The sequence below is a fragment of the Lactuca serriola genome, chromosome 6 (genome assembly GCF_051521515.1).
Source record: "Lactuca serriola cultivar US96UC23 chromosome 6, Lser_US96UC23_V15, whole genome shotgun sequence".
In the NCBI taxonomy this organism is placed as follows: Eukaryota; Viridiplantae; Streptophyta; class Magnoliopsida; order Asterales; family Asteraceae; genus Lactuca; species Lactuca serriola.
This window is the reverse complement of record NC_136413.1, coordinates 197,183,382-197,208,364: the sequence shown is the minus strand read 5'-3', so window position 1 is coordinate 197,208,364 and position 24,983 is coordinate 197,183,382. Positions and strand designations below refer to the sequence as shown.

The window sequence follows — 24,983 nt, the reverse complement described above, 5'->3', positions numbered from 1 at the left end:
GTAGTTAGTATGTTTGATGCCTTCGTGGCTCAGACAGGATTTATGTGTTATGTGTTCCGGGCTACGGCCCGATGTAGTATGCAGTATATGTGAGTTTATGCCAGTTGATATGTTATGATATGCTGTGTTCAGTCAGCTTCGGACTTCGGTCCGATGGAGGGGCAAGGCCCCAGTCAGTTAGCTTCGGACTTCGGTCCGATGGAGGGGACAAGGTCCCAGACAGTTAGCTTCGGACTTCGGTCCGATGGAGAGGACAAGGTCCCAGACAGTCAGCTTCGGACTTCGGTCCGATGGAGGGGGCAAGGCCCCAGTCAGTTAGCTTCGGACTTTGGTCCGATGTAGGGGACAAGGTCCCAGTCAGTCAGCTTCGGACTTCGGTTCAATGGAGGGGGCAAGGCCCCAGTATGTGCTTGATATGTTATTGTATGGTATGTGGTAGTTTGGGGGAGCTCACTAAGCTTCGTGCTTACAGTTTCAGTTTTGGTTTCAGGTACTTCCGCAAGCAAAGGGAAGAGCTCGGGATGATGGCATCGCACACACCACAGCTTCAACTTTTATCCTGGGAGTTGATTCAGTTTTTGATTTAGATATGATACAGTTTTTCCCTCACAGTGTTTTTATTATGTTTGAGATACATCACGTATGGTTTTATGATATGACACTCAGATTATGGTTTTTGGTTATGTTGAAAAATGAAATTTTTGGGTCGTTTCACAATAAATCATGTCAATTAACATGCCTCTCTTTGGATTGACTTATTAATCACATTGAACCAAAAAAAATCGTCACATGTTTATCACCACATATATGTTTATTCAGCCAAATATCAGTCTACATTTGGGTCGGCAAATACCCGCATTAATAAACACATAAACTATAAATTTTGACAATAATAATTGACAATATATCATATCAATTAATAAACCCCTATTTTCATTGACTTATTAATGACATGTAACCTAAAAATTATCGTATATTTATCACCAATATGTGTTTATCCGACCAAATATTAACCTACCTTTGGGTCGGTTAATATCCGCATTAATAAACACATAAATCATGATATTTAGATTCATCGTAAATTAATTTTCACAAAAGAGATCACTTTGGTGAAATATTGTGTCAATTAATTAACCTTTAAAATAAATAATGTGTCATAACTAAATTTATTGACATCCTGAAATATTTATCAAATTGTGATATTGTGTATACCTTTAGAACGAATACAGTTCCATAAACAATATGATATAAATCTTTAAAAATTTACAACCAAATCGATATAATCACCAACCAAAACATAATATTTATAATCCAATCGATCCGAAGAACAACAAGAAGATTTGTTGTAGCAAATACATCCATGGAACATATGAAATTCCAAAATTGCATTAAAATGCTTGAACTTAGAAAAAAATAAAAAATAAATAAACCGTAATGTCGCACAATTGAATATGCATTGGTTTAGTTCAAAAGCTATAAGCCGTTAAAATTTTCAAAATAAGCATCGACCCTCTCAAATTAATATATAACTAGATTATGCTTCTTTGAATCATTAACTTAAACAAATGCATAATCTAAAAGATATATTGAAAAGTTGTTAAACTTAAAGCATGTAACCATTGTGTTAGGGGCAGTCTAAGTAATTGTATAGTCTTTTGCCAATAGTTTTAAATATATACTCATACCACAAACTAAGTTTTTACTCCAAAGAAAATCAAATTTGCAATGATTAAATATTACATGCCAACATTAATTGTACAAGTTGAACATATTAAAATAGCTAGCCAATTTATTAGAGCAATTTCATACACAATTAACGAGATTTAAACTAAGATTTAAACACAAATCCAATTCTGGCCATATATAATACAGTTACAATAAACACAACGATACACTTTCATCAACCAGAAAATTCTATTAAATTTATTAAAACTTAAATGATTTTTTTTACTTAAATTGGATAAACGAATGAACCCTTCAACTTTATCTACATAATATGGTTTTAAAAAAAAAAAGACCAGATGAAGGGGTATGTGGCACGTCTTAAAAATAAATAAGACAAGAGAATTACATCTCTAGTGAATAATAAAATACCAAAATCTTGTGTGTAATAGAATAGAAGCACTTTACATTCTCTTTATCCAACAAAACCTACGCCATGCAAAAGTTTAATAGATGGTGTAATGAACTCAAATGCTATGACCTAAACATGTAGTATCTTTCTGAACTAATTGGAGAATAAAAAAAATATACAACTGAAGCAACCAAAGGGTAAGATCAATCAACAACCTTACCACCAGATAAGCATATATTTGTGTAAAAAAATAAAAGAACACGTAAATTAATCCAGACCTCAAGAACGGAACAAAACAAAAAAAACATATTTTAGTTGCTTGCTTTCTCTCTACGTCGGTCAATAAACTATATCATATAATGAAATGAAGAAAAATGCAATCTTGATGTAGGGAGTGGAAACAGGTATGTTTATGTTCCTGAAATCTTAAACAAACATTTTCTTGTAGCAAATTCAAGTATAACCTGATACCAATTGTTGGTTATTTCCATAACCAAAACATAAAATGTGGAAACTTTAGATCTTAATCTCGAATCTGTCAAAAGAAAACTTTAAACTTTAAAGAACGATTACATACCTGATGCATTATGATTTCGGATCTGAAGATTGTGATGAGTTTTCCAATTAATCTCAATACCACCTCTAAGAACCCTCACCAATGATACTCACAAATTTGTTTATGTAATTTTGTGTATCTTGACAGGGACGGCCCAACTACATGGGCAAGTTGGGCTTAGGCCCAGAGGCATCAAAAAAACGGGGCATATTTTTTATGCAGCAAGTCATAATATATATATATATATATATATATATATATATATATATATATATATATATATATATATATATATATATATGTAATTTTGGCCCAAAAATTAAACTCAATTACTCCAATAGTCCAATCCAATAATAAACAACGTTAGGGGCATCACCGATTCAGCGATTCTTGACTCTTGAGCGCCAAGTTGAGTAGCGTAATCGTCAATTGAACGCAGTCGGGAGATCGAGGAGACGGTCGACCATCGTTCAAATCGATTCAACGTATTTGTTGTGTGGTTTGATTTGTCAATTCTCATTCCTTCCTCTCAATTTCTTATTCAATCTTCTTCTCAATTTATTATTCAATCTTCTCTAAAACTTTTGTCTATACGTTCAATCGATCTTTCAACATCTGATTTTTTATTTCTAATTACTGAGTTCGACAACAAACGAAAGGCGGAAGGGAACGAAGAAATCAAACACAACTCGTGATTGGAGACACAATCCGATTGCGATTTCTATTCTTCATTCTCATAAACTCGAATTTTGGGTGAGTTTTCTTCAATTGACTATGATTTTGCTAAACTAGTAAACTTTTAGCCATCAATCATTGTTTCTTTGTTCTTAATATATTTAATTGAATATTGTGATTTGTTGTTTGAGTTGCAGACTTGGAAATTAGAATTTTCTATTGTTTTCAAATAGAAAAGACAAAACTTCAAAAATGGTCCATGTGGTTTCCGAAAATATCAAGTTTGGTCCCTAAGTTCAAAAAACCTCACGGATCGTCCCTGTGGTTTCAAAACTTTTAACATTTGGTCCTTCCGCTAACTCCGTTTCTATTTAGCCGTTAAGTCAGGGGCAATTTTGTCATTTCACTACACAGGGACCATTTATGAGGTTTTTAATTACTTTTTTTTTAAATAAATAAATATATAATATTTAATATGCAAGGGGTCCCACCCTCTCCCTCTCTCTCTCTCTCTCTCTCTTTCTCTCTCTTCCAAGTGCATCGCTATTGGTATTTCCCTTTCAATTTTTTCCCTAAAAAACTAGACTGCCATACACCCCTCTCCTTACTGCCTTCTCACATTCATTCAATCGAGTACCTTCCACCTCTAACAACCAAAAAACTATAGGGGTGAGAACATTGGTTTGTACATGGGGTGAATTAGAATTAGGTTTTGGGGTTTCAATCGATGCATCAAATGGCGCCATGGACAAAATGAAGCAAAATTCTGCAAATTATAGCAGGCGCGAAGTACACACACACCTTCTGTGTGTTTTCTTCTCATGTATACCTCATAGATCCTCAAATCATGAAGGTCCATCTCTGTAAACATACGCCAATCTCTCCATGATTTCCACTGCAAATTATCTGAGTGTGTTAGGGTTACTACTCAAGAATATGGGGTTAATAGGGACAACTGACATTGACATTTTTGCTGAGATATCTAGCATTCAAATCCTAAGCTTTGCGAACAACTATTTCGGAGGATCGTTTCTTGATGTGAAGAAATTGATATGTTGAGGAGTATTTATTTATCGAATAAAAACTTTTCGGGGGTGATTGGGAACAATTTTTTTTGCTGGAATGAGTTCGATGGCGAAAATTGAAGTTTAGAGCAAGAAATTTAGTGGCTGGATTCCTGAATCGCTTATAGAGATAGTGGATTTTGAACATGAAAGTTTGATTTTTCCACTGATTCGACTAAGTGGGTTTGTGAGGGAGTTTGGTGGGTTTTTTGTTCAACTAGTGAAATGAAGAAGATAACAGGCGATGAAATATCACTTGTTTGTGTTTTGTGTTTGATGATGAATAGGAAGGAGAGATTCTTGAATATAAGAGGCATCTTGAATACCAGATCTTCTTTTGGGTAGAGAATTAAGTGCAGGGAGATAAGAGCACGAGAGAGAGAGAGAGAGATAGAGAGAGAGAGAGGGTGGGACCCCTTGTATATTAAATATTATATATTTATTTAGTTTTTTAAAAAAAATAATTAAAAACCTCATAAATGGTCCCTGTGTAGTGAAATGACAAAATTGCCCCTGACTTGAGGGCTAAATGGTAACGGAGTTAGCCGGAAGGACCAAATGTTAAAAGTTTTGAAACCACAGGGACGATCCGTGAGGTTTTTTGAACTTATGGACTAAACTTGATATTTTCGGAAACCAGAGGGACCATTTTTGAAGTTTTGTCAATAGAAAATGAAGTGAACGATAGTTTCTGAATTCTCTTCTCAGTTTTCATCTTTGCTCTTCAACTGATTAGGGTAAGTTCTCAACTTTTCTTCAAATGATTTTTTTTTCTGTTTGAACACCAAACTTGTTGGCTGCTGCATCAATCTGTCAACTCTAAATATGGTTTTTACCGTTTGTTTTAGGAGTTAGGAATTTTTTTTCTTACCTGTTGGATCTGCTGGATTACAATAAAAAAAAAGTAAATCTTTTGTTTCTGAAACAAATAAAAGCATCAAATTCTACTGTTGGTATATGGGATTTATTGTTTACTTCAGGTATAGTTTCTGATTACTATGGTCTATGGTTTGTTTATGATACAAATTTCTGAATTACTTTTCTAAAGTTTTGTTCTTGTTTCTGTGATGTGAATCAGGACTAGGGACTTGGGAGGCTGATTTTTGTTTATTTTGAAATCTTGAAATCTACTGTTTTGTATTTTAGTCTTTTGAAAGGTATATATATTTATTTCATTGTAGTGTTATTAGTCATTAGTTGTTGAAAATGGATTTGTATTTCTGATTGTATGTTTTATTTTTCAGATTATCGGCATCTTCAAAGTGGGAAATAAAAACGAAAACTTTGGTCAGGTTGTATCTTTCTTTGCTTAGCTTTTATAACTAGAATTATTGATTTTTTTTTTCTTTGCTTAGCTTTTATAACTAGATTTGCTGATTTTTAAATATGTTTCCCCGAAAACAATCATTGGGTGCTCAAAATAGAAAACGAAAAAGAAAAGAACAAGAAGAGGCTAATCAATTAAGAGGGTCTTTGAATAAATATTTTGTTAGAAATCAAAATTCTAATGATCCGGTTAATAATTTTAATGTTCCACCTAGTACTTCCAATGATTCGGTTGATATTTTCAATGATTTTGAAAAAAATGATATTTTTTATAAAGATAAACCAAGTGATTTTAATATTTTTGATCCTAGAGTATGGGATGATTTACTAATAGAAAAAATGCCAAATAGAGAAGTTGATACCAACATAATTTTTCCAAAAGATTCACTTGGTAGACATTTTTCATTTGATTTTTTCATTCGGAAATTAAGAAATAGTGTTTCTTTTGATAGAAAATGGTTAGTGTATTCAAAAGAACTTGATAAAGTTTTTTGTTTTTGTTGTAAGTTGTTTAAAATCATTCGAACTAAAACTAGTTTGGCAACCGAATGAATTAAGGACTGGAAGCATCTTAGTGAAACATTAAAACAACAAGAAAATAGTTCCGATCATATGGATAATTTAAGAACGTGGAATGAAACGCGAATTAGGTTAAATAAAAACGAAACAATTGACCAAGAAATTCAAGAAATGAAAAAAAAAAAAAGATACCGAACATTGGAAAGAAGTTATGGTTAGAATTATTTCTGTTGTAAAATGTTTAAAAAAAAAAAAGAACTTGGCTTTTCGTGGTACAAATGAAAAAATTTATGAAAACTCAAATGGCAATTTTTTAAGTGCAACTGAATCAATTGCGGAGTGAGATCCGGTAATGAAAGAACATTTTCGAATGATTCAAGACAAAGAAACACATAATCATTATCTTATTCATAAAATTCAAAATGAATTAATTGAAATGTTAGCATCCGAGGTAAAATGTGCAATTATAAAAAAAATCAAAAAGGCAAAATATTTTTCTGTAATTCTTAATTGCACTCCGGATGCTAGTCACCAAGAACAAATGACTTTGATTATAAGATGTGTAGATTTGGAAAGTGTTCCATTAAAAGTTGAAGAGTTTTTTTTAGAGTTTTTAATTGTAGAAGATACATCCGGTCTAGGTCTTTTTATTGTTTTACAAGATGCCCTAAAATCTCTTGATTTGGATATTAATTATATTCGTGGTCAAGGGTATGATAATGGGGCAAATATAAAAGGTAAACACCAAGGTGTTCAAAAACGATTGCTTGATATAAATAATAGAGCTTTTTATATGCCTTGTGAATGTCATAGTTTAAATTTGGTTTTGTGTGATATGGCAATTCTTGCCAAAAGGCAAAAACGGTTTTTTGGTACATGTCAAACGATTTATAATGTTTTTTCTAATTCAACCAAAAGATGGAGTGTTTTACTTGAGTTTGTTGATGATCTAACACTTAAGTCATTATCAGGTACTCGTTGGGAAAGTCATATTGAATGTGTTAAAGCAATATCAACACAATTTTATCAAATAAGAAAAGCTTTAAAAAAATTATCTATAATAAGTGATAATGGACAAGTGTGTAGATATGCTGATTCATCAGTAAATGGTGAATTTTCTAGTTTTGAATTTATTTTAAGTTTAATTATATGGTATGATATTTTGTACAGAATTAATTTGGTAAGCAAAAAGTTACAATCCAAAGAAATGCTTCTTGATGTTGCTGTAAAAAATTTAGAGGGGTTAATTAATTATTTTGAAGGATATGGGGAAAGTGAGTTTGACTTTGCTATTAGTGAAGCAAAAGAAATAGCAAATAGTGTTAAAGTTAAACCCGAATTTCCTAAAAAACGCAATAAAAAAAGAAAAATACATTTTGATGAAATTCTAAATACCGAAAGAGAACACCAATCTTCTCAAGAAGCATATAAAAGGGATTATTTTTTATTCTTGTTGATATGACTCTTGTTCAATTGAAAAGTAGATTTGAACAAATGCAATATTTTGAATCGATATTTGGTTTTTTGTTTGATGGCTCCAAATTAGTTTCTTTAGTTAATGATGAATTAATAAAATGTTGTTTAAATCTTGAGTCCAATTTGAAAAACGGGGAAGATTATGATATTAATGGAGATGGTTTATTCATTCAGTTAAAAATTTTGCAGAAAATGTTACCGGATAAAGCATACAAAAGTGGAAGTCCTTGGACATCTATTCAAATAATGGAGTATGCAAGAAGAATGGATATGTTCCCTAATGTGTTGGTTGCATATAGGATATTGTTGACGGTGCCGGTTACGGTTGCTTCCGCGGAAAGAAGTTTTTCAAAGTTGAAGCTTTTGAAACCATATCTCCGAAGTACAATGACTCAAGAAAGATTGAATGGATTAGCCATTTTAAGTATTGAAAGTGATTTTTTAAAAAATATTGATTATTGTAAATTAAGAGACGTTTTCGCTTCAAAAAAATGCGCGAAGACATCATTTTAGGTGATTTTTTGTATATTTTGTTTGTATTATTTGTTTGATTATAAAAATCACTGCATTCTTTATATTAGAAATTATTGCATTTGTTTGATTCTATGTTTTTGTTATTGCACGGTACACATATAAGGGCATAATTTTTTTATCTCACCCCGGGTAGTAAAAAACAATGGACCGGCCCTGTATATTGATTTGCTCCTCATCACATGTATTTATAGATGGAGATAAACCCTAAAGTGAGAGATGGAAATGATCTTGAAGATCTTGAGTCAAATCGGGAACTCAACCCATAAGTTAAGTTAATATTCTATAAATCGGTCCATCAACAATTTATATTCTTACCATAATAATTGGATTTAATAATATATCGTATATATTTATGAAATGGTTCCATAATTATCCAACAAATGGATTCTGTTTATTCAAACATGTTGAGTCATCACACTTGATCCTCACATCCATCTATAATAATATTTTTTAATGGTTTGGAACTTTATTGAAACATTATGTGAATCAATTATAAGTATACAAAGAACAAAAGACATGTCGAAAATGTTTGTTTGCAAGTTAACTTCATATTTTCAACATGTTTGGTGTATGTCTTTCCTAATTTGACTTAACTTCTCACTTAAGTCTCTTCTTCTTTTTGTGGTAATATATCAGATCGCCGTTTAAGATAAGTAATTTGAATTTAACAACATAAAGTTTCACTTAAATCGAGTAACATCTCAAACCAACCTCCAAAATGTTATATACAATCAATATTCTATACTTCACCTTGTTTCGATATTTTTATTTCAAGCAAAGATTTATATTAGATCTTGACATTTTGTCTTTTATCTTAATACAAATATTACCAACAAAGGTATCAATCCGGAAAACCTTCATGAAAATATATGTGGTGTTCTTCGTGTTCTACTTCTACATATGGTGGTGGGCCTCGTGGCAGTGTAATAAGCCCAATATAATTTTGTTTCAAGAGCGGCATGCCGGCATATAAATTGTAACTTTTTACAGCTAAATGAATCAATTAGCTATTTATATGTTGATCAAACACGAGTTTATGTCTCAATAAAAAAATGACTAGATTTTTTATTTAACTTGGAATTTGATTAATTCCTAGTTAGAATCTATCAAACAAATTTAATTTTAATATAGGGAATATATTCGATAATAAAAAGTCTTTTGCTTTTGCGAGAAAGAAGAGAAGAGCAAAATTGTCACCAAGTAGTATAAAATCCCAAATCCTCTTCCAAAATTACAATTTTACAGAAATGGGATAGTTCTTACCTAAATTACAAGCCTAGTTTGGAATTGATTCTCAAGGAATTTGATATAACTGCTTTTAATTTTCAGAACATAACAACAAAAAATATGAACCTCAGGTGAAGAAACTTCAATTTCAATTAATGATTTCAGTCTTACTGCAGAGAAATACAACAAACCGATAAGCACAGAGACCTATATTTTTGTTCGCATCGCTATCGACATCTTTATCAAACTGCCAATATCTTGAGAAATTCGTCGAATGTGATACCGTCGGCACCACCGTCTACGGCGCCCAATCCAAGCATCGAGTTGATTTCATCGTCATTAACATCAAATCCGGCCGAACTGAGATAACTCGTAAGATCTCCATACCCTACCTTTCCGTCACCGTCTCTGTCCATGGTCTTAAACACATCCGCCATCACGCCGCCTCTACCGCTGTTATCACTTCTCAATACTTTCTCGAACTCATCGTACTCAACGTAACCGTCCTTGTTAGAATCGGCCACCGTCATCATGGTGGCGATGACCTCGTCGTCGGCGTCTGCATAAGATGTTTTCAGATCTTCACGGCTGATCTTTCCGTCATGATCGGTGTCGAGCACCTCAAATGCAGATCGTAGGTTAGAGATATTCCTCGCCTGCCAAAGGGAAGTTCCGGTTGGACACATAGTAGCGTTATTTTTGTGTGTGAAAATAAAGAGAGTGCTTTTAGTTTTTATGGTTTAAAACACAAATGGAGATTCTTTGTATTTATAGGCGGGATCGCGTCGTTTTGCCAAGTAATTGCTTTTCTGTTTTCTCTTTAAGAAATGGAGATTTTTGTATTTACTAGTTCTTATATTAATAGTTACTTTGCGTATTTTATTATTTAATTATATAAAAAAAAGGACTTAATGATCACACGATTTGATGAAAATCTTATAAAAAGTCATGAACTTTGTTTATAACTTAATTCTACTTACTTTTGTTATTCAAAACTAAAGAAAACAATTGAAAATAAGCATTTATGTTATAAAAAAAATAAAAGTCAAATGAAGCAATGGTGCGTATTATTATGTGGCTTGAGGCACACGTCCATTTCCTAAGACCGACTTCGTCTTGGATATTGGAATATATCATTTTGTGTACAAAACCTCCCATTATATTGCAAAAATATTATATTTAAATGTTGATGTATCGAAATTGATGTTACATTACTATACATTGAAACGTAAATTTGTTATTATCCTCTAACCTGGATATAAAAATTAACTAACATGTAATATGTAATTTAAAAAAAGTTTAACTATTAATAATATATAAAATCTTATTATAAGTGAAGTAACAATCACTTATAAACTAGTTTATATTTATATGTTTAATATAATATTTATTAATAAAAAGTATATTAATGATATCATTTTAAACTACGATCGACATTTAATATTTTTTTTAAACCGAAGCCTATGATTTTTCTTCTTTTTCTTTTTTAAATTTAAACGTGCGTAATACGAAAGAATAGAATGGAAACGTATGTGATGACGTATGAAAAGAGTGTTGAAGGAATTTATTTTTTTAAAGATGGTCAACAAAAGTTTGACCATTTTCTTCCATGTACATGGACAAAACGAGCCTCCACCGCCCAATCAAACCGCTTACGTGTTCTCTCTACTGGCCGTGAAACTATCATACTTTACACGTGGCAGGCAACTGGTGGACTTGAAACCTCTTGATTTTTCAAGACTGGTGGGAGTGTTGATAGAGCTGGGTCGATATGGGTTGCATAATGCATTTGACTTCAACCCATTTATAAAATATCAATCCAACTCAACAACGTGTTTATATAAATGGGTTAATATTTCTAACCTAATCCAAATTTATAAATAAATGGGTTACCATCGATTGACCTATTTATATAATTTTCCATCCAACCTATTAATAAATGATATAAATAAGGTTTAATTATTTAAAATCAAAAAATTAAATAGTTTAACTAAATATTATACTATATAAATCAGTTTTAAACATAAATAAAATTTAAAAGTAGACAAAACTGCAAAAATGGTCACTGTGTATGTATTTTTATGGGATTTTAGTCCAAACCATGACTTTTTTGGATAGGTGGTCCTTTTGGCCATGTTTGTACGTAGATTTGGTCCCCCGTAAAAATGAAATGACTATAATGTCCTTCGAATATATTCTTTATTTTTTTCTATTTAATTTAAATGAAAAAGAAAATAATTAATTAAATTGGCCCACTTCTCTCTCTCTCTCTCTCTCTCTCTCTCTCTATATATATATATATATATATATATATATATATATATATATATATATATATATATATATATATATATATATATATCATGTTGTTGATTATCCAGGATGATTTTTGATTATTTTGTTTGTTTTCGTATGCAAATTTCTCCCCCTCTACATCACCACCAAAAATGTGCACCACCGTCGGAAATACAATCACCATAGCCGATTTCTCTCCCTGCGCAATCCAGAGTCGTTATGTGAATATAGGCTTCATTGATCAGAATGCGCAATCGAGTCCACCTTCTCCTTCAATGCGATTTCCTTACTGGTAACCACTTTCCGCAAAAGCCTAACGCCACAATCAACACCACGAATTGTATCCAATTTGAAAAGCAAAGACATTAGGGTTTCGTTCGCCCTCAACCGCTCCTTTGCATTTCTATGAATCAAATCAATAACTTCGATATCGTTTATCCTGCTGATCTGTGTTGTGTTTGGTGGACTGGCACAAATCGTGATAGTTTTTGAATGGAGTAGTTTCTGAAAATCGAACCTCTATTCATCGTCGATTACTGCTAGTCCCAATGAAAATGATGAAATTTGTAAGTATCTTACTAAATTTGATGCGTAAAATTCTGATGTCGTGAACATATTTGGTACAGATGCTAATAGGGGAATAAATCATCTTACCACCATCATCAGCCTCGCTCCACCATTACACTAGTCGAGAACCATGGCCTTGGGTTGAACGAGTAATCAAGGGTTCCAGATGCTTCAGTGGTTCTCAAATCTGAAGTTGTAAGAGCATGCTGAAAAGAGGAATGAGAGGATATGGGTTGTGAGAGTGGATTGATTGGTGGTGGCGTTGCTTTACCGGAGAAGGTGGGTTAGTGTGTTGAGTTGTTGGGGGGAGAAGGTGGGTTAGTGTGTTTTGTTGGGGGAGCCCGATTTTATATTTAATAATAATAATAATTTTAAAAAGTGAAAGAAAAATGAAAATTAAATTCGTTAAGGGTATAACAGTCTTTTTAGTTTGGACAGAGACCAAAATTGTATGTAAACTAGCTTAAAATGACCAGCAATCTAAAAAAGTCGAGATTTAGACTAAAACCCAAAAAAATGTATACCACATGACCATTTTTGCAATTTTGTCTTAAAAATATAACAAATACACAATCACAATTTACAAATTTAAATAAATTGATCAAATAACATAAAAAAATATTTAATTTAAAAAAGATTTTGGAGGGTATGCGGATAAGAAAAAAATGAGAATTAAGAATATATTTATTTAAAACACAAATAATAATACAACATTTTAATTTATAAATTAATACTTTAATTAATACATGATAATATTCAAATAAATATTAAATTATGTATATATTAAAGTTAAATTGGTTGGTGGGTTGAAAACAGGTTGATAATTTTTACCAAACCCAACCTATTTAATTAAATGGGTTAGACGGGTTGACCCATTTAACTTAAATGGGTTAAAATCTCAATCTAACCCGCTAATTTTTGGTTGGGTTTGTGTTGACTTGGCGGGTTGGGTCGATTTTTACCAGCTTTAAGTGTTGACACACATACTTAGGTCCACGTAAACACCACGTCAGTTTTGCCACACTCTTCGTAATTTTTTTCATTTTCATGGTATGAGTTGTCGCACTTGTTATGATATTTTTTTTAATTAATTAATTTAAAAAACTGAACATTTCAAACATACTATTTTTTTTAAACTAAAATTTCATTAACTTCAAAAAAAGCACACAATTACACTTAAAAAACAAAGCACATTTAAAATTAAAATAATACACACTTAAACTTAAAAAACATAACACACTTGAAATTAAACTAATACAAACTTAAACTTAAAACCTCTTTCCAAGAAAAAAAAAAAAAACTTAAATTAAAAGACATCGAGTTTAAATTTGGGCAAATTTTAGGGACTGCTTCACAATTGTCAAAACTCAGCAAACTGATAATATTTGTCAACTTCGACATGGTAAGCCTGAAGAGTATTCACTAGCAAAGTATTTTCATTTTCACAATGTTCGGATTCATGCATCACCCTACGAAACACATTGTTAAAATTAGTTGCTAGTACATTTGCATGTCTCCATTTGGAGAAGTGTTGATCTTTACTTCGAGGAATAGGGGCTTGACTAATGTATGTTTTAGCGACTCTCCCCAAAAAACTTGCTGATTGTCATTAATGTGGATTGGATATTCTGTTACATCAATCCATGAACGAGCGAGTAACATCTCTTTTTCAGGAGACCAAACACAAGTCATTTTTAGTGATGATGTTTAGAATAAGATGAAAAATAAAAAAGTTAAAAGAATTAAATTAAGAAAATTCGAATGGTGTGAAGAATGAATAATGATGGTGGTATTTATAGTCGAACACTGGGGGTTTAAAATTTGAAATTTGAAAAAAACAGTTATATTTTCTAAAAGAACGTATTTTTTGAAAAAAAAAAATATGAGTTAATGGTTAAAAAAAATTAAAAAAGATAAAGAAAAAAGAAAATCATTTCTTTCTCATTAGTGAAATATCACCGAGTTTCCGAGCTGAGCTCGGCATGCCGAGGCATTGGCCCGATGTTCACCGAGAATGCCGAATAAGATGCCGAAGCCACTTCGAGTGGCTTAATTAAACAAACCATATTTTACGTAGGATAATGTCTGTCATTTTTACTAACTTCATTAGTATTCAACCATTAAAAGACTGAATTTGTAAGGCATTTTCGTCTTTTCAAGCATAAAGTGACTGAATTTGTATCATTTGGTAAATCACATGAACTATTTTAGTAATTTGTTATAAAACAATATAAATGCTAGAAAAAGAGGGGCACAAGATTCGAACTTAGAAGCTCCTCCTCCACTACCTAATCAACCAAAACTTTAGCAAATCTCTAATATTATTAAAAGATAACCCTTTAATTCATCAATGAAGCAATCAGGGACTTTGATTGTATTTCAATCCTTTGTTTTTCACCATTAGATCAAATTGCTGATATCATCTTTCCCAAATAGAATTCAAACACAATTACATTTAATCATAGAATCTTTAATAATTATAAAATATTTAAATTCAACAATTACGTTATCAATTAAAGCATATCATTTTATTTATATACCAGATATCAGTTTTCTCTAATTAATATTGTCCCTAATTTAACTTCCTTATTTATAGTTTTTGGTTTCAAAATTCAAATTCATTTAGGTTTTTTTTTTTTTTTTTTGAAAACTCGTTAAATAAGCATATCAATAATTCGGTTATCTCTAATATGATTAACAAATAATCATAAATCATCAATGAAGCAATCAGGGCCTTTGATTGTATTTCAATCTTTTGTTTTTCACCCTTAGATCAAATTGCTGACATCATCTTCCCCAAATAAAATTCAAACACAATTATATTTAATTATAGAATTTTTAATAATTATAGAATATTTAAATTCAATAATTATGTTATCAATTAAAGCAGATCATTCTATTTATATACCAGATATCAGTTTCTCTAATTAATATTGTCCCTAATTTAACTTTCATATTTATAGTTTTTTGCTTCAAAATTCAAATCCGTTTAGCTTCTTTCTTTCTTGAAAAACTCATTAAATAAGCATATCAATAATTCGGTTATTAACATATAAAATCTAATCTAATCCCATTAAATCAGCAAACTATGTGAGAGTTAAAACTAAAATCAATATTATTCACAGTATATCTCACATAAAATGGATCAGTTTCAGATATTGGTTTGAATTATAAAACTCATTAAATAAGCAAATCAATTAATTTAAAATTTTGAATCACTATAACTGATATCTTAATTTTTTTTCCAAATGAATATCCGAAAATCTCTTAGATAATATCTTAGGATCCCAATTTTTTCTGAAGATAATGATTTTTTTTATTCAAAAACATTTTTATACGATTACATTGAAGTTGTTATTCTTAGGATTTTGGATTGAGCCCTACGATTTACAGTGTTCTTCTTCAGCGATCTTCTTCTCCAATTCTTTTTTTTAGGTTCTTTCTTTACTTTGTTCTCTTTCTTATTCTCCAATTTTTTGCATTTACTCTGTTCTTATTACTTGTTATTATTGTATTCCTGTTGAGAGGTCATGAAAAAAATTAATTAATCTACTTTAAGCATATTAGTTTCATTCGTTTACAAAAACAAAATTATATCATTTATATCGATTTTTTTAATGTGTTGACCTATGTTTGTTTGTGAGTCTGTGTATAATCAACGTTATATCCTCTATTTGCAACATTCCTGAAACTTGTGTAATCAAATGTAATCATGAATCAAATACAACGATATATATATCAATGAATGGAACTTGTATATTTCTATACACCACATAAAAAAAATACTCCTTTATATTGAATACTATTTCCATGATGAATGAGGGTAGAACAACATCTATGTATACGTTCTCTTTACCTGAAATACCCCTACCCCTGCCACTGCTGCCCCTTCTACTGCATGATATGTTTTCTGATGAGCATTAGAAAAAACTATTTATACTAACTAACTTTATTGTCAGGTTTGCATTATGAGATTTTTAAAAAGTATATAACATCATTAATATTTGGATGATTAGAATTTTATTTTATTTTTATAATTTGATTTTGATTACATACAAAAGACTTTCTATATTATATGTTTTAGACTAAATTACATTCGGCGTCCTTGAGTTATGTCAAAAGTTATAAATTTCCTTAAAACTATATTTTCACTCTGACCCTATAATTTTGAATTGTTCCTGTTTTGCCTATTTTACCCGGTCCATATTACTTGGTTGAGTCACATGTGTTTAACAATGATTAGTATTTTCACAAACAGAAACATGGTTCAAAGCAACATTACATTCATATACCAACTTAATGCTTCAAAAAATCAATTTACCATGAGAGTAAGAATAATCTGTTTCATAAAACATCTTGCTTATGGATCTTCAACAAAGACTTAAAAAATTGATATGATTCTCATTGATGAACAGGTAATAACAATTTTTTTATTTATGAATTTTCTTACAAGTTCATTCTAACCACATATAACAATATATAAACTAGGGATGAGATTTAGAACCGGAAAACCGGAACCGGAACCAGAACCGTTAGAACCGGAATATATAAAATCGAGTCCGGTTCCGGGTTTAAAAATTGGCTTTATCCGGGTTCCGGGTAATCCGGGTTTGGGTCCATTGGGTCCGGGTAAACCGGGTCTAAAATCCGGAACCGGTTTTTGGAACCGGAACCACTTTTAGGGCCAGAACCACTTTTTGTGAAACGTTTACAATATGCATATCTTATTCGTTTCAACTCCAATTGACATACGGTTTTTTCCAACATGTAGTTTAGAGTTTGTAAATGATTCTAGACTATAAATTTGTCATTTTTAGTTTTATATTCATTGACTTACAATTGTCAAAAGTTGAGATACCAAAGCTGAAAGTTTTTAGTTTTTTAGTTTTTTTGTATTCGGTGAAAGTTTTAAAACATGCATATCTAATTCGTTTGAAGTCGGATTGACATGTGGTTTTTTCCAACTTCTAGTTTACAGTTTGTACATGAGTTTAGACTATAATTTTGTCATTTTTGGTTTAACATTCAATGATTTACAGTCCTCCGAAGTCGGGATATCAAAACTGAAAAGTTTCAACTTTTCAGCTATTTGTTTTTGTACTTTGTATTATGTGAAAATATTAACACAAGTATATCTCATTCGTTTAAATTCGGATTGACATGCGGGCTTTTCCAGAGTGTATTTTAGAGTTTGTACATGATTTTAGGCTCTAATTTTGTTAATTGTGGTTTCGTATTCAATAAGTTACAGCTCCCCAAAGTCGGGATATCAATATGAAAATTTTCAAAGTTCAACCCACTAAGTAGTAAGTGATTACCAAAAAATTCGGGTTTTTTCGGGTTTTTCGGGTCTAAACCCACTTTATCCGGTTCCAACCTACCCACTTTGATGTTTCCGGGTTTTCCGGTTCTAGACCCACTTTACCCGGAACCGAACCGCAACCGGTTCCTATATACCGGTCTGGTTTCCGGTTCTATAAAATCCCGTTAACCGGTTCCGGGTTTTCCGGGTTCGGGTCCATCCGGTCCGGGTTTGGACCCACTTTCATCCCTAATATAAACTGGTTTTTTGTGCATTTAGGGAAGGAAGGTCAAGGCAGAGGTTACTAATGGATGGGTTGAAAGATTTAAAAGTTTGCTTCATGAGGATGGTTGTTACTACATCTAAAATCCACAACTTTGTTTAATCAAAACAAAAATAGTTTTGTTGATAATGAAAACAAAATCAATATTTATATCACAACCAAAGTTACACCATTCAATGAGTGGACTAAATCACTTTATGGATTCTCTTTTGCAAACTTCAACACCATTTTGAATGGTACCTTTTTTGAGAACACACATGTTGGTTAGTTTATATGTTACAATCTAACGATTTATACAACGATATTATGTTATTTACCATCACTCACCATACCGAATTTTATATACTAATCATCCATTTTTTTTATCTTATATAATATATGTTATTGGAGATGTTGTGAGATGCTTCCCAATGGAACCCTTGTGAACAAGAAAAATAAATTATCAAAGAGAGTCAATTTGAGCTTGGAAGATCTAGAGTATGTTTACTTTTCAAAATTTTGTGTCAAATTTTACTTTATAATGTCATTTTATATTGTATATTTATTTATTTATTGGTTTTTTTATAGAAGCAAACAAATAAATTTAACACTCTGGGATGGGTATGCACAACAATTTGCTAACAATTTGGAAAATAACAAATAAACTCCTATGGTAGTTGTTATTCAATACGGAAAAATATCTTATTATAGATGTTTGTTCATTACTCTGATTCACAACTTACGCCTTAAAAAAATTCAAAATATGATTCTTCCTTTTACTATAAATGAATATACATTTATACTAACTTCATTATGCATCATTTTAGAACAGTTCTCCATCACAAATTACTTCACCATGACTAGGATCTTTATCAATGATCCTATTTTAAAGCAACAAAAATAACATCTTTTTTATTGTTAAGATTTCTTGCCAAAGCCAGTCTAGAAAGCACATATGCTAATTGTAGCAACGCTTTGTCCTCCATCCTCTACTCTGCAAATGACGATTTCCTTCATAAGTTTGATTTTCATGTTATTGTTGATCTCCAACAAGTAGATGAGGTTTATATACTTAACATCCATTTATGAAATATACATTATGTTAAATAGTTTTTGGATTATTTTTACCATCATATTTCATTTTACTTTTTTTTATTATCCTCCACAATTGACAGTGTGGAGGACGTTTCCCATGTCCGCAGCCACTAGAGAAACCGGAACCACGACCTCGGCCACCTCGAGAGCCAGAACCAGAACCACAGCCTCGAGAAGGTTGATGTTGAGCATAAAAGGCGGCAACAGGTGGGGCAGATCCATGACGAGAAACCAAGAAAAGCTCGTGCCCTTCAGCCCGAGAGACAAGACCAACAAAGGAGGGCGGTGGTTGGACAGCCTGTTGTGCAGTATAAAACGTCTCAAAAGCGGGACCAAGACCGCATAAAAACTAGTGAGTTTTGTCCATAGAATCGACCAGATGTCCATTAGCTATCAATTGATCATAGAGAGATTTAAATTTTTTTGGCAAAAACAGAGACAGATGATGTACCTTTCTTTAATTGGCGCAAAGAATCACTCAAGTTTTCTATACGTTCAGATGAGTGATGGTTGTAAGCCCTTTCTAGAGTGGTCCACGTGTCTCGAGAAGTTGTGACGCCAATAACTTCAGCCATGGCTTCCTCGGTTAGAGAAGATTGAAGAAGAAGCATGACTGTTTGATCTTTTTCGAGCCAGGAGATGTAGGCCGGATTAGGGGATTCCTTCCCATCGACTGTGATTGTTTGAAAGGGGGAAGGAGAAGTACCGTCCACGTAAGGGAGGAGTTTTTGATGAGAGAGGAGTGGATAAATTTGATTCTTCCACAAAAGATAATTGGTAGAGGTAAGTTTAATGGTGAGCATGTGAAGAAGAGTAGTCATGGATAGTTCGGCAACCATGGATCTTGATTGAAGAAGAAGAAGAAGAAGAAGAGAGGTGTGGGTTGGGTTGAGAAAAAAGAAGGATATGTTATGTTAGGTTGATACCATATGATAAATATATTGCCGATTCTTATTATTAATTTGTACAAAGTATTATAGGTATATATATACACAAATAAAGGATTTACAAAGGAACCAAATTAACTTAAATAGATAAAAGATAATCTATCTTTTATCGTTAACAAAACTTATATCAATATTTATCATAAAAAATATTGATTGTTGTCGGTACGATTAAGCATGTGTACTCTATAGTTCTTTCATGTCACAACAATAGAGCAGAAAGAGGTGTTAGTGACCATTAAAGATGAAAATGTAAGATATAATTTAGAGTAAATTGCATGAATGGTTCCTATGGTTTAGGGTAATATGCGTGTTTGGTCCCTCACTTATTTTTTTTTTTATCTCGGAAGGTCTCTATTGTTTGTTTTTGTTACACGCTTGGTCTTTGTCTTACCTAAAAAGACTATTTTGCCCTTAATTTTTTAATTTATTTAAATAAACACACCCGTAACCCCACCCCTCACCTTACCTTACCTACCCCATTATTTTTCTCTATTTAAACAATAATCTTTTTAGGTAAGACAGGGACCGAGCGCGTAACAAAAAAAAATAGTGGGGATCAAGAGCGTAACAAAAACAAATAGTAGGGACCTTCCGAGTTAAAAAAATAAGTTAGGGACCAAAGGCGTAAATTACCCCAAACCATAGGGACCATTCGTGTAATTTACTCTATAATTTAAGAATATTATATAAAGTGTAAATTGTAGATTTGTGATATTTATTTCTATGAAAAATATGTTGTTTGATTGCTAGGTTACATATCTTTTTTTTTTTTTTTGTGTAATTTGATTTTGACAGGTTTGATCTAAATTTGATAACTGAAGCATGTATTAAAGATATGTGCTAACGATTTTGAATTTATAATGCCCTCCAGAAACCAACCGTAGCCTTACAGACCGCTCCCTCATATCTCAGTAGGTCTTAGCGTTTCCCAAAATTCAGGTACAAGAAGTCATGGATGCACTTCTTGAGTCAATCCATTAAACTGAATTTCATTTGTTATTTGGATGTGGTGACCAAAATGCAAGATTTGTGAAAGTTCATTATAATTCATTAATGTTAACCTTTGGCAAATTATGAAACTAATATTATTTTTTGTTCATAATATGTTATTTTTTTGTAATAATTTCTTTAAGTAAAAGATATGTATATGTGATTCGGCGTAGCCTGAAAAATCATATTTTAATTCTTATAAGGAAAAAATACTTTAGAAATTGACCAAATTACATGTCTGAATTTGATGTTTATGGTTATGACAATGCACTTTAATTGTAATGTTTATCGAATTTCTTTGCAGGTTGCTGGTACATATAACAACTTATTGTTGCTTTTGGTTTTACAAGGCCAATATGAAAAGAGCCATGCGAGCCTCCATGGGGGTTGGTACATCGAACAAATTCAATTCATAAAGTTATTACATAACATGTTTTGATCAAGGAGTCACATCATATCGTGATAAAACAAAGATCATGTGGTGATAAAACAAAGATCATGTGAATCATTTATGTTAAAAATTACTGTATTACAAAACCAAATTGCTCTTATATAAATATTTAATATTTTTATTTAACAAGTTTGGTTCAAAACTCTAAAAATGAATCTAACTAACATTTTTTTATTAAAATTTCACCTAAGACAATGTCACCTATCAATATGATATGTATTTAATTTATGTTCCCAACGTTTAACACGGGTTATAATCTAGTTAAACTAGGTCGAAAATTATTTTATATTTTTGAAAACTAATTAATTGAATGAAATTGAAAAATGTGATAGTCAATTTAAAATAAAATTAAGAACGTACAATGGAAATCACTTCCCAAAGTAAAAGCATGTATTTTTTTGTCGTGTATTTTATGATACCTTTACCATAGAACCCTTAGAATTTAGTTTGGCCGATATCTTATTTCTGCATTTTCGAATAATTGGTATGGCTTTGTTGCCTAAATTATAAGCTTACTTTGGAACTGATTCTCATACAAATTGATAAAATAGCTTTCAATCGTTATGAAAAAAAACAACAAAAATATAAACCGCAGTTGAAAAAAAAAAATCAATTTCAATTGATACTTTCAGCTTTACCACATTAAAATTCGTCTAGTTTCAATTTGATTTACAAAGAAAATAGGCACCATCGACATCTTTATCAATAGAATTTATCAAACCGACAATATCTTTAGAAATTCGTCGAACGTTACACCGTCGGCACCACCGTCTACTCCGCCCAATCCAAGCATCGCTTTGATTTCATCGTCATTAACCTCAAATCCCGCCGAACTGAGATAACTCGTAAGATCTCCATACCCTACCTTTCCGTCGCCGTCTCTGTCCATAGACTTAAACACATCCGCCATCACGCTGCCGCTGTAATCACTTCTCAACACTTTCTCAAACTCATCGTACTCAACGTAACCGTCCTTGTTAGAATCAGCAACCGTCATCATCGTGGCGATGACTTCGTCGTCGGCGTCTGCATAAGATGTTTTGAGATCTTCACGGCTGATCTTTCCGTCATGATCGGTGTCGAGGACCTCAAATGCAGAGCGTAGGTCGGAGATATTCCTCGCCGGCCATAGGGATTGGGAAGTTCCGGTTGGACACATAGTAATAGTAGCGTTGATTTTGTTTGTGAAAATAAATAGAAGGGGTTTTTGGATTTAAGACGCAAGCGGCGCTCAATGACTTTTCTTCTCCGGAAAAAATGGAGATTCGTTAGGCATTTATAGGCGGGATTTCGGCGTTTTGAGGGGTCGGATCCCTGGCTGTCCAAAAAAGAATTGCTTTTATATAGAGCATTTCGTAAGTTCTTATAAAGTTTTTGCTTTATTTTTGCCATTTAATTAGAAGTATTTTTTTAAGATTAATATTATATTATTTGAATGGGACCATCTAATTAGACCCTATTTATAATCTTAATGGACCCTCTCATCATTATTTTGCTTTTTCCCTTAAATAAACTAATTATCACATAATAATTACTTTCTTAATATCTATCATTATATAATAATTTCATGGCTTTTATCTTTAATTATTAACTCCTTATTAATCATAGAATTCAAATATCATTTATTATTATTATTATTTTATTTTGGATTTTTTTACATATAATAATATATTTTTATATGAAAGTATTCTTATGTTAAAATCATAATACACAAAAATAATTATTCTAGAATATTTAATACTAAAAAAAACTTATTTAAATAAAATTGGTAAAAAAATGTTAAAAATATCATTTTTTTTAAACACTTACTTTTTTTTTAGCAAAATGTAATTTTCCTCTAAAAAAAGTCTGGTGTTTCTAATAATCTTTATAATTTTAAATAAATTAAGATGGGTCCATATGTTTATCAATCACGTAATACAAATTTTTATAAAAAAAAAAAAAACCGAACTAAAAAAGAAAAATAAACTGGACTTCAAAAATCGTGTAATTGAAAAAAATTTGAAAATAAAACTGAACTTAAAAAACTGGTACCATTTCGGTACAATTTCCAAGTAACTGAAAAAGCTGATTTTGACAAAAAAAAAAACTCATAATTAGAGGGTCTTATGAGTAAATACGGAGTCCAAATAGTAGCACACTTTTTTTTTGTTACAGTTCAAAAAATTTAGTATTTGAAAATAGAAAAATCTTCAAAACGGTCTTTGTACCAAGGTTGTCAAGATTGAGATCCTACCTAGGATCGTTTTTGGGTTTACAATATCGGGACTGTAAGATCAGGATCGGGATCCTAAGATCCCACAAAATAAAATATAATTTGAATTTATAATTTTTAATCATAAAAAATATTTTAAACATTCAATTTTTCGTTCAAAAGTTATAAAAACTTCAAAATAATAGTCATAAGGGAGGAGGGAGTCCTTCCCTTTCAACCCACTCAACCCACCGCCACATCAGCTTTTTTTGTATCTTTCTCTTCTATCTTTCTTAACCCACAATACATGGAAACCCTATCTTTCTCAACCCACTCAACCTATTTGCCACATTATTATTTTTTATTTAATTAAATTAGAAAATATAAAAAATAAAAAATAACATTTTTTTCTTTAGAAAAACTTTTGTTAATTTAAAAAAAAATCTAAAATATTTAAAAAAAATCATGCATTAAAAATATGAAATGTGTACAAAATTATATAACCTAAAAACAAAAAAAGAAAAAAGAAAAAAAAAAGATGAATCACGTGAATCACATGCACGCTTTTAATATTTATATGCAAATTATTATCAAGGTCTCAATTTGTTTGTTTTGGAATTAATTACATTGCTGAGTGTGTAAAGAAGAGAAGAGATAGAATTTAGAAGAGATAGAGGATGCAACAGCGGTTTGTAAAGCCCGCACAAAAGCTCCAAAAATGAACCCGCATGAGCCCGCACATGTCACGGAAGCATAACTTGGAGGTACCGACGGTACCTCCCCCAAAAAACCAATGGTTCCGTGCTCCCTAAGCCACAATACAAAATGATAAATGGTAAATTGGTAAAGGGTAAAAAACATAAAATAATAAAAACAATTCATTTGCAAAAACAAAAAATAAAAAAAATAAGGGATGGTAGGATCGGATCGGATCGCGATCCTACGATCCTACCTACGATCTTACGACTCTACCTGCGATCTTACCCCAAATACGATCATTTTACGATCCGGATCGTTTTTCATACCTAGGATCGTAGGATCGTATGATCCTACGATCTTGATCGCGATTTTGACAATCATGCTTTATACTTTAATTTCATATCGTAATATTGTTTTTAACAATTAATCCTAAAAAACTTATAATTATTATACATTTGAGCTTTTATCCGGTAAAGAAATCAACAATCAGTCAGAAATAATATATTAGGGCATTTTTATAAATACGGTCAAAATTGAAAGGTATATTTAGAAAAAAAAAATTATGTATTTTTATTTAATATTATTTTATTATCTTAATATATTTTTCTGTCGGACAAATAATATAATCTTAATTTATTCTTATTATATTATCTGGCAAAGAAAATAATTGTTTTTGTAATTTTTTTGTGGAAGTCTATTTTTTTTCTTCAAAATTACTGCTTTTATAACT

At 31.4% G+C, this 24,983-nt stretch overlaps 2 protein-coding genes and 1 pseudogene across 2 annotated transcripts; 1 reads left to right on the top strand and 2 right to left on the bottom strand.

Moving 5' to 3' along the window:
* Window positions 1-6,755: 6,755 nt before the first annotated feature.
* On the top strand, window positions 6,756-8,203 carry LOC145060536 (uncharacterized). The gene is made up of 3 exons (XM_079008183.1): window positions 6,756-7,078; window positions 7,385-7,456; window positions 7,699-8,203. The coding sequence occupies exons 1-3, from the start codon at window positions 6,756-6,758 to the stop codon at window positions 8,201-8,203; spliced, it is 900 nt and encodes a 299-aa protein (XP_078864309.1).
* A 1,380-nt stretch (window positions 8,204-9,583) lies between these two features.
* LOC145057747 (calcium-binding protein CP1-like) lies at window positions 9,584-10,204 on the bottom strand. Its single transcript, XM_079005632.1, has one exon. It carries the CDS (start codon window positions 10,135-10,137, stop codon window positions 9,694-9,696), a length of 444 nt encoding a protein of 147 aa, XP_078861758.1. The 5' UTR covers window positions 10,138-10,204; the 3' UTR covers window positions 9,584-9,693.
* Window positions 10,205-21,955: 11,751 nt separating this feature from the next.
* Window positions 21,956-22,678, bottom strand: LOC145057745 (calcium-binding protein CP1 pseudogene; annotated as a pseudogene).
* Between the last annotated feature and the right edge of the window lie 2,305 nt (window positions 22,679-24,983).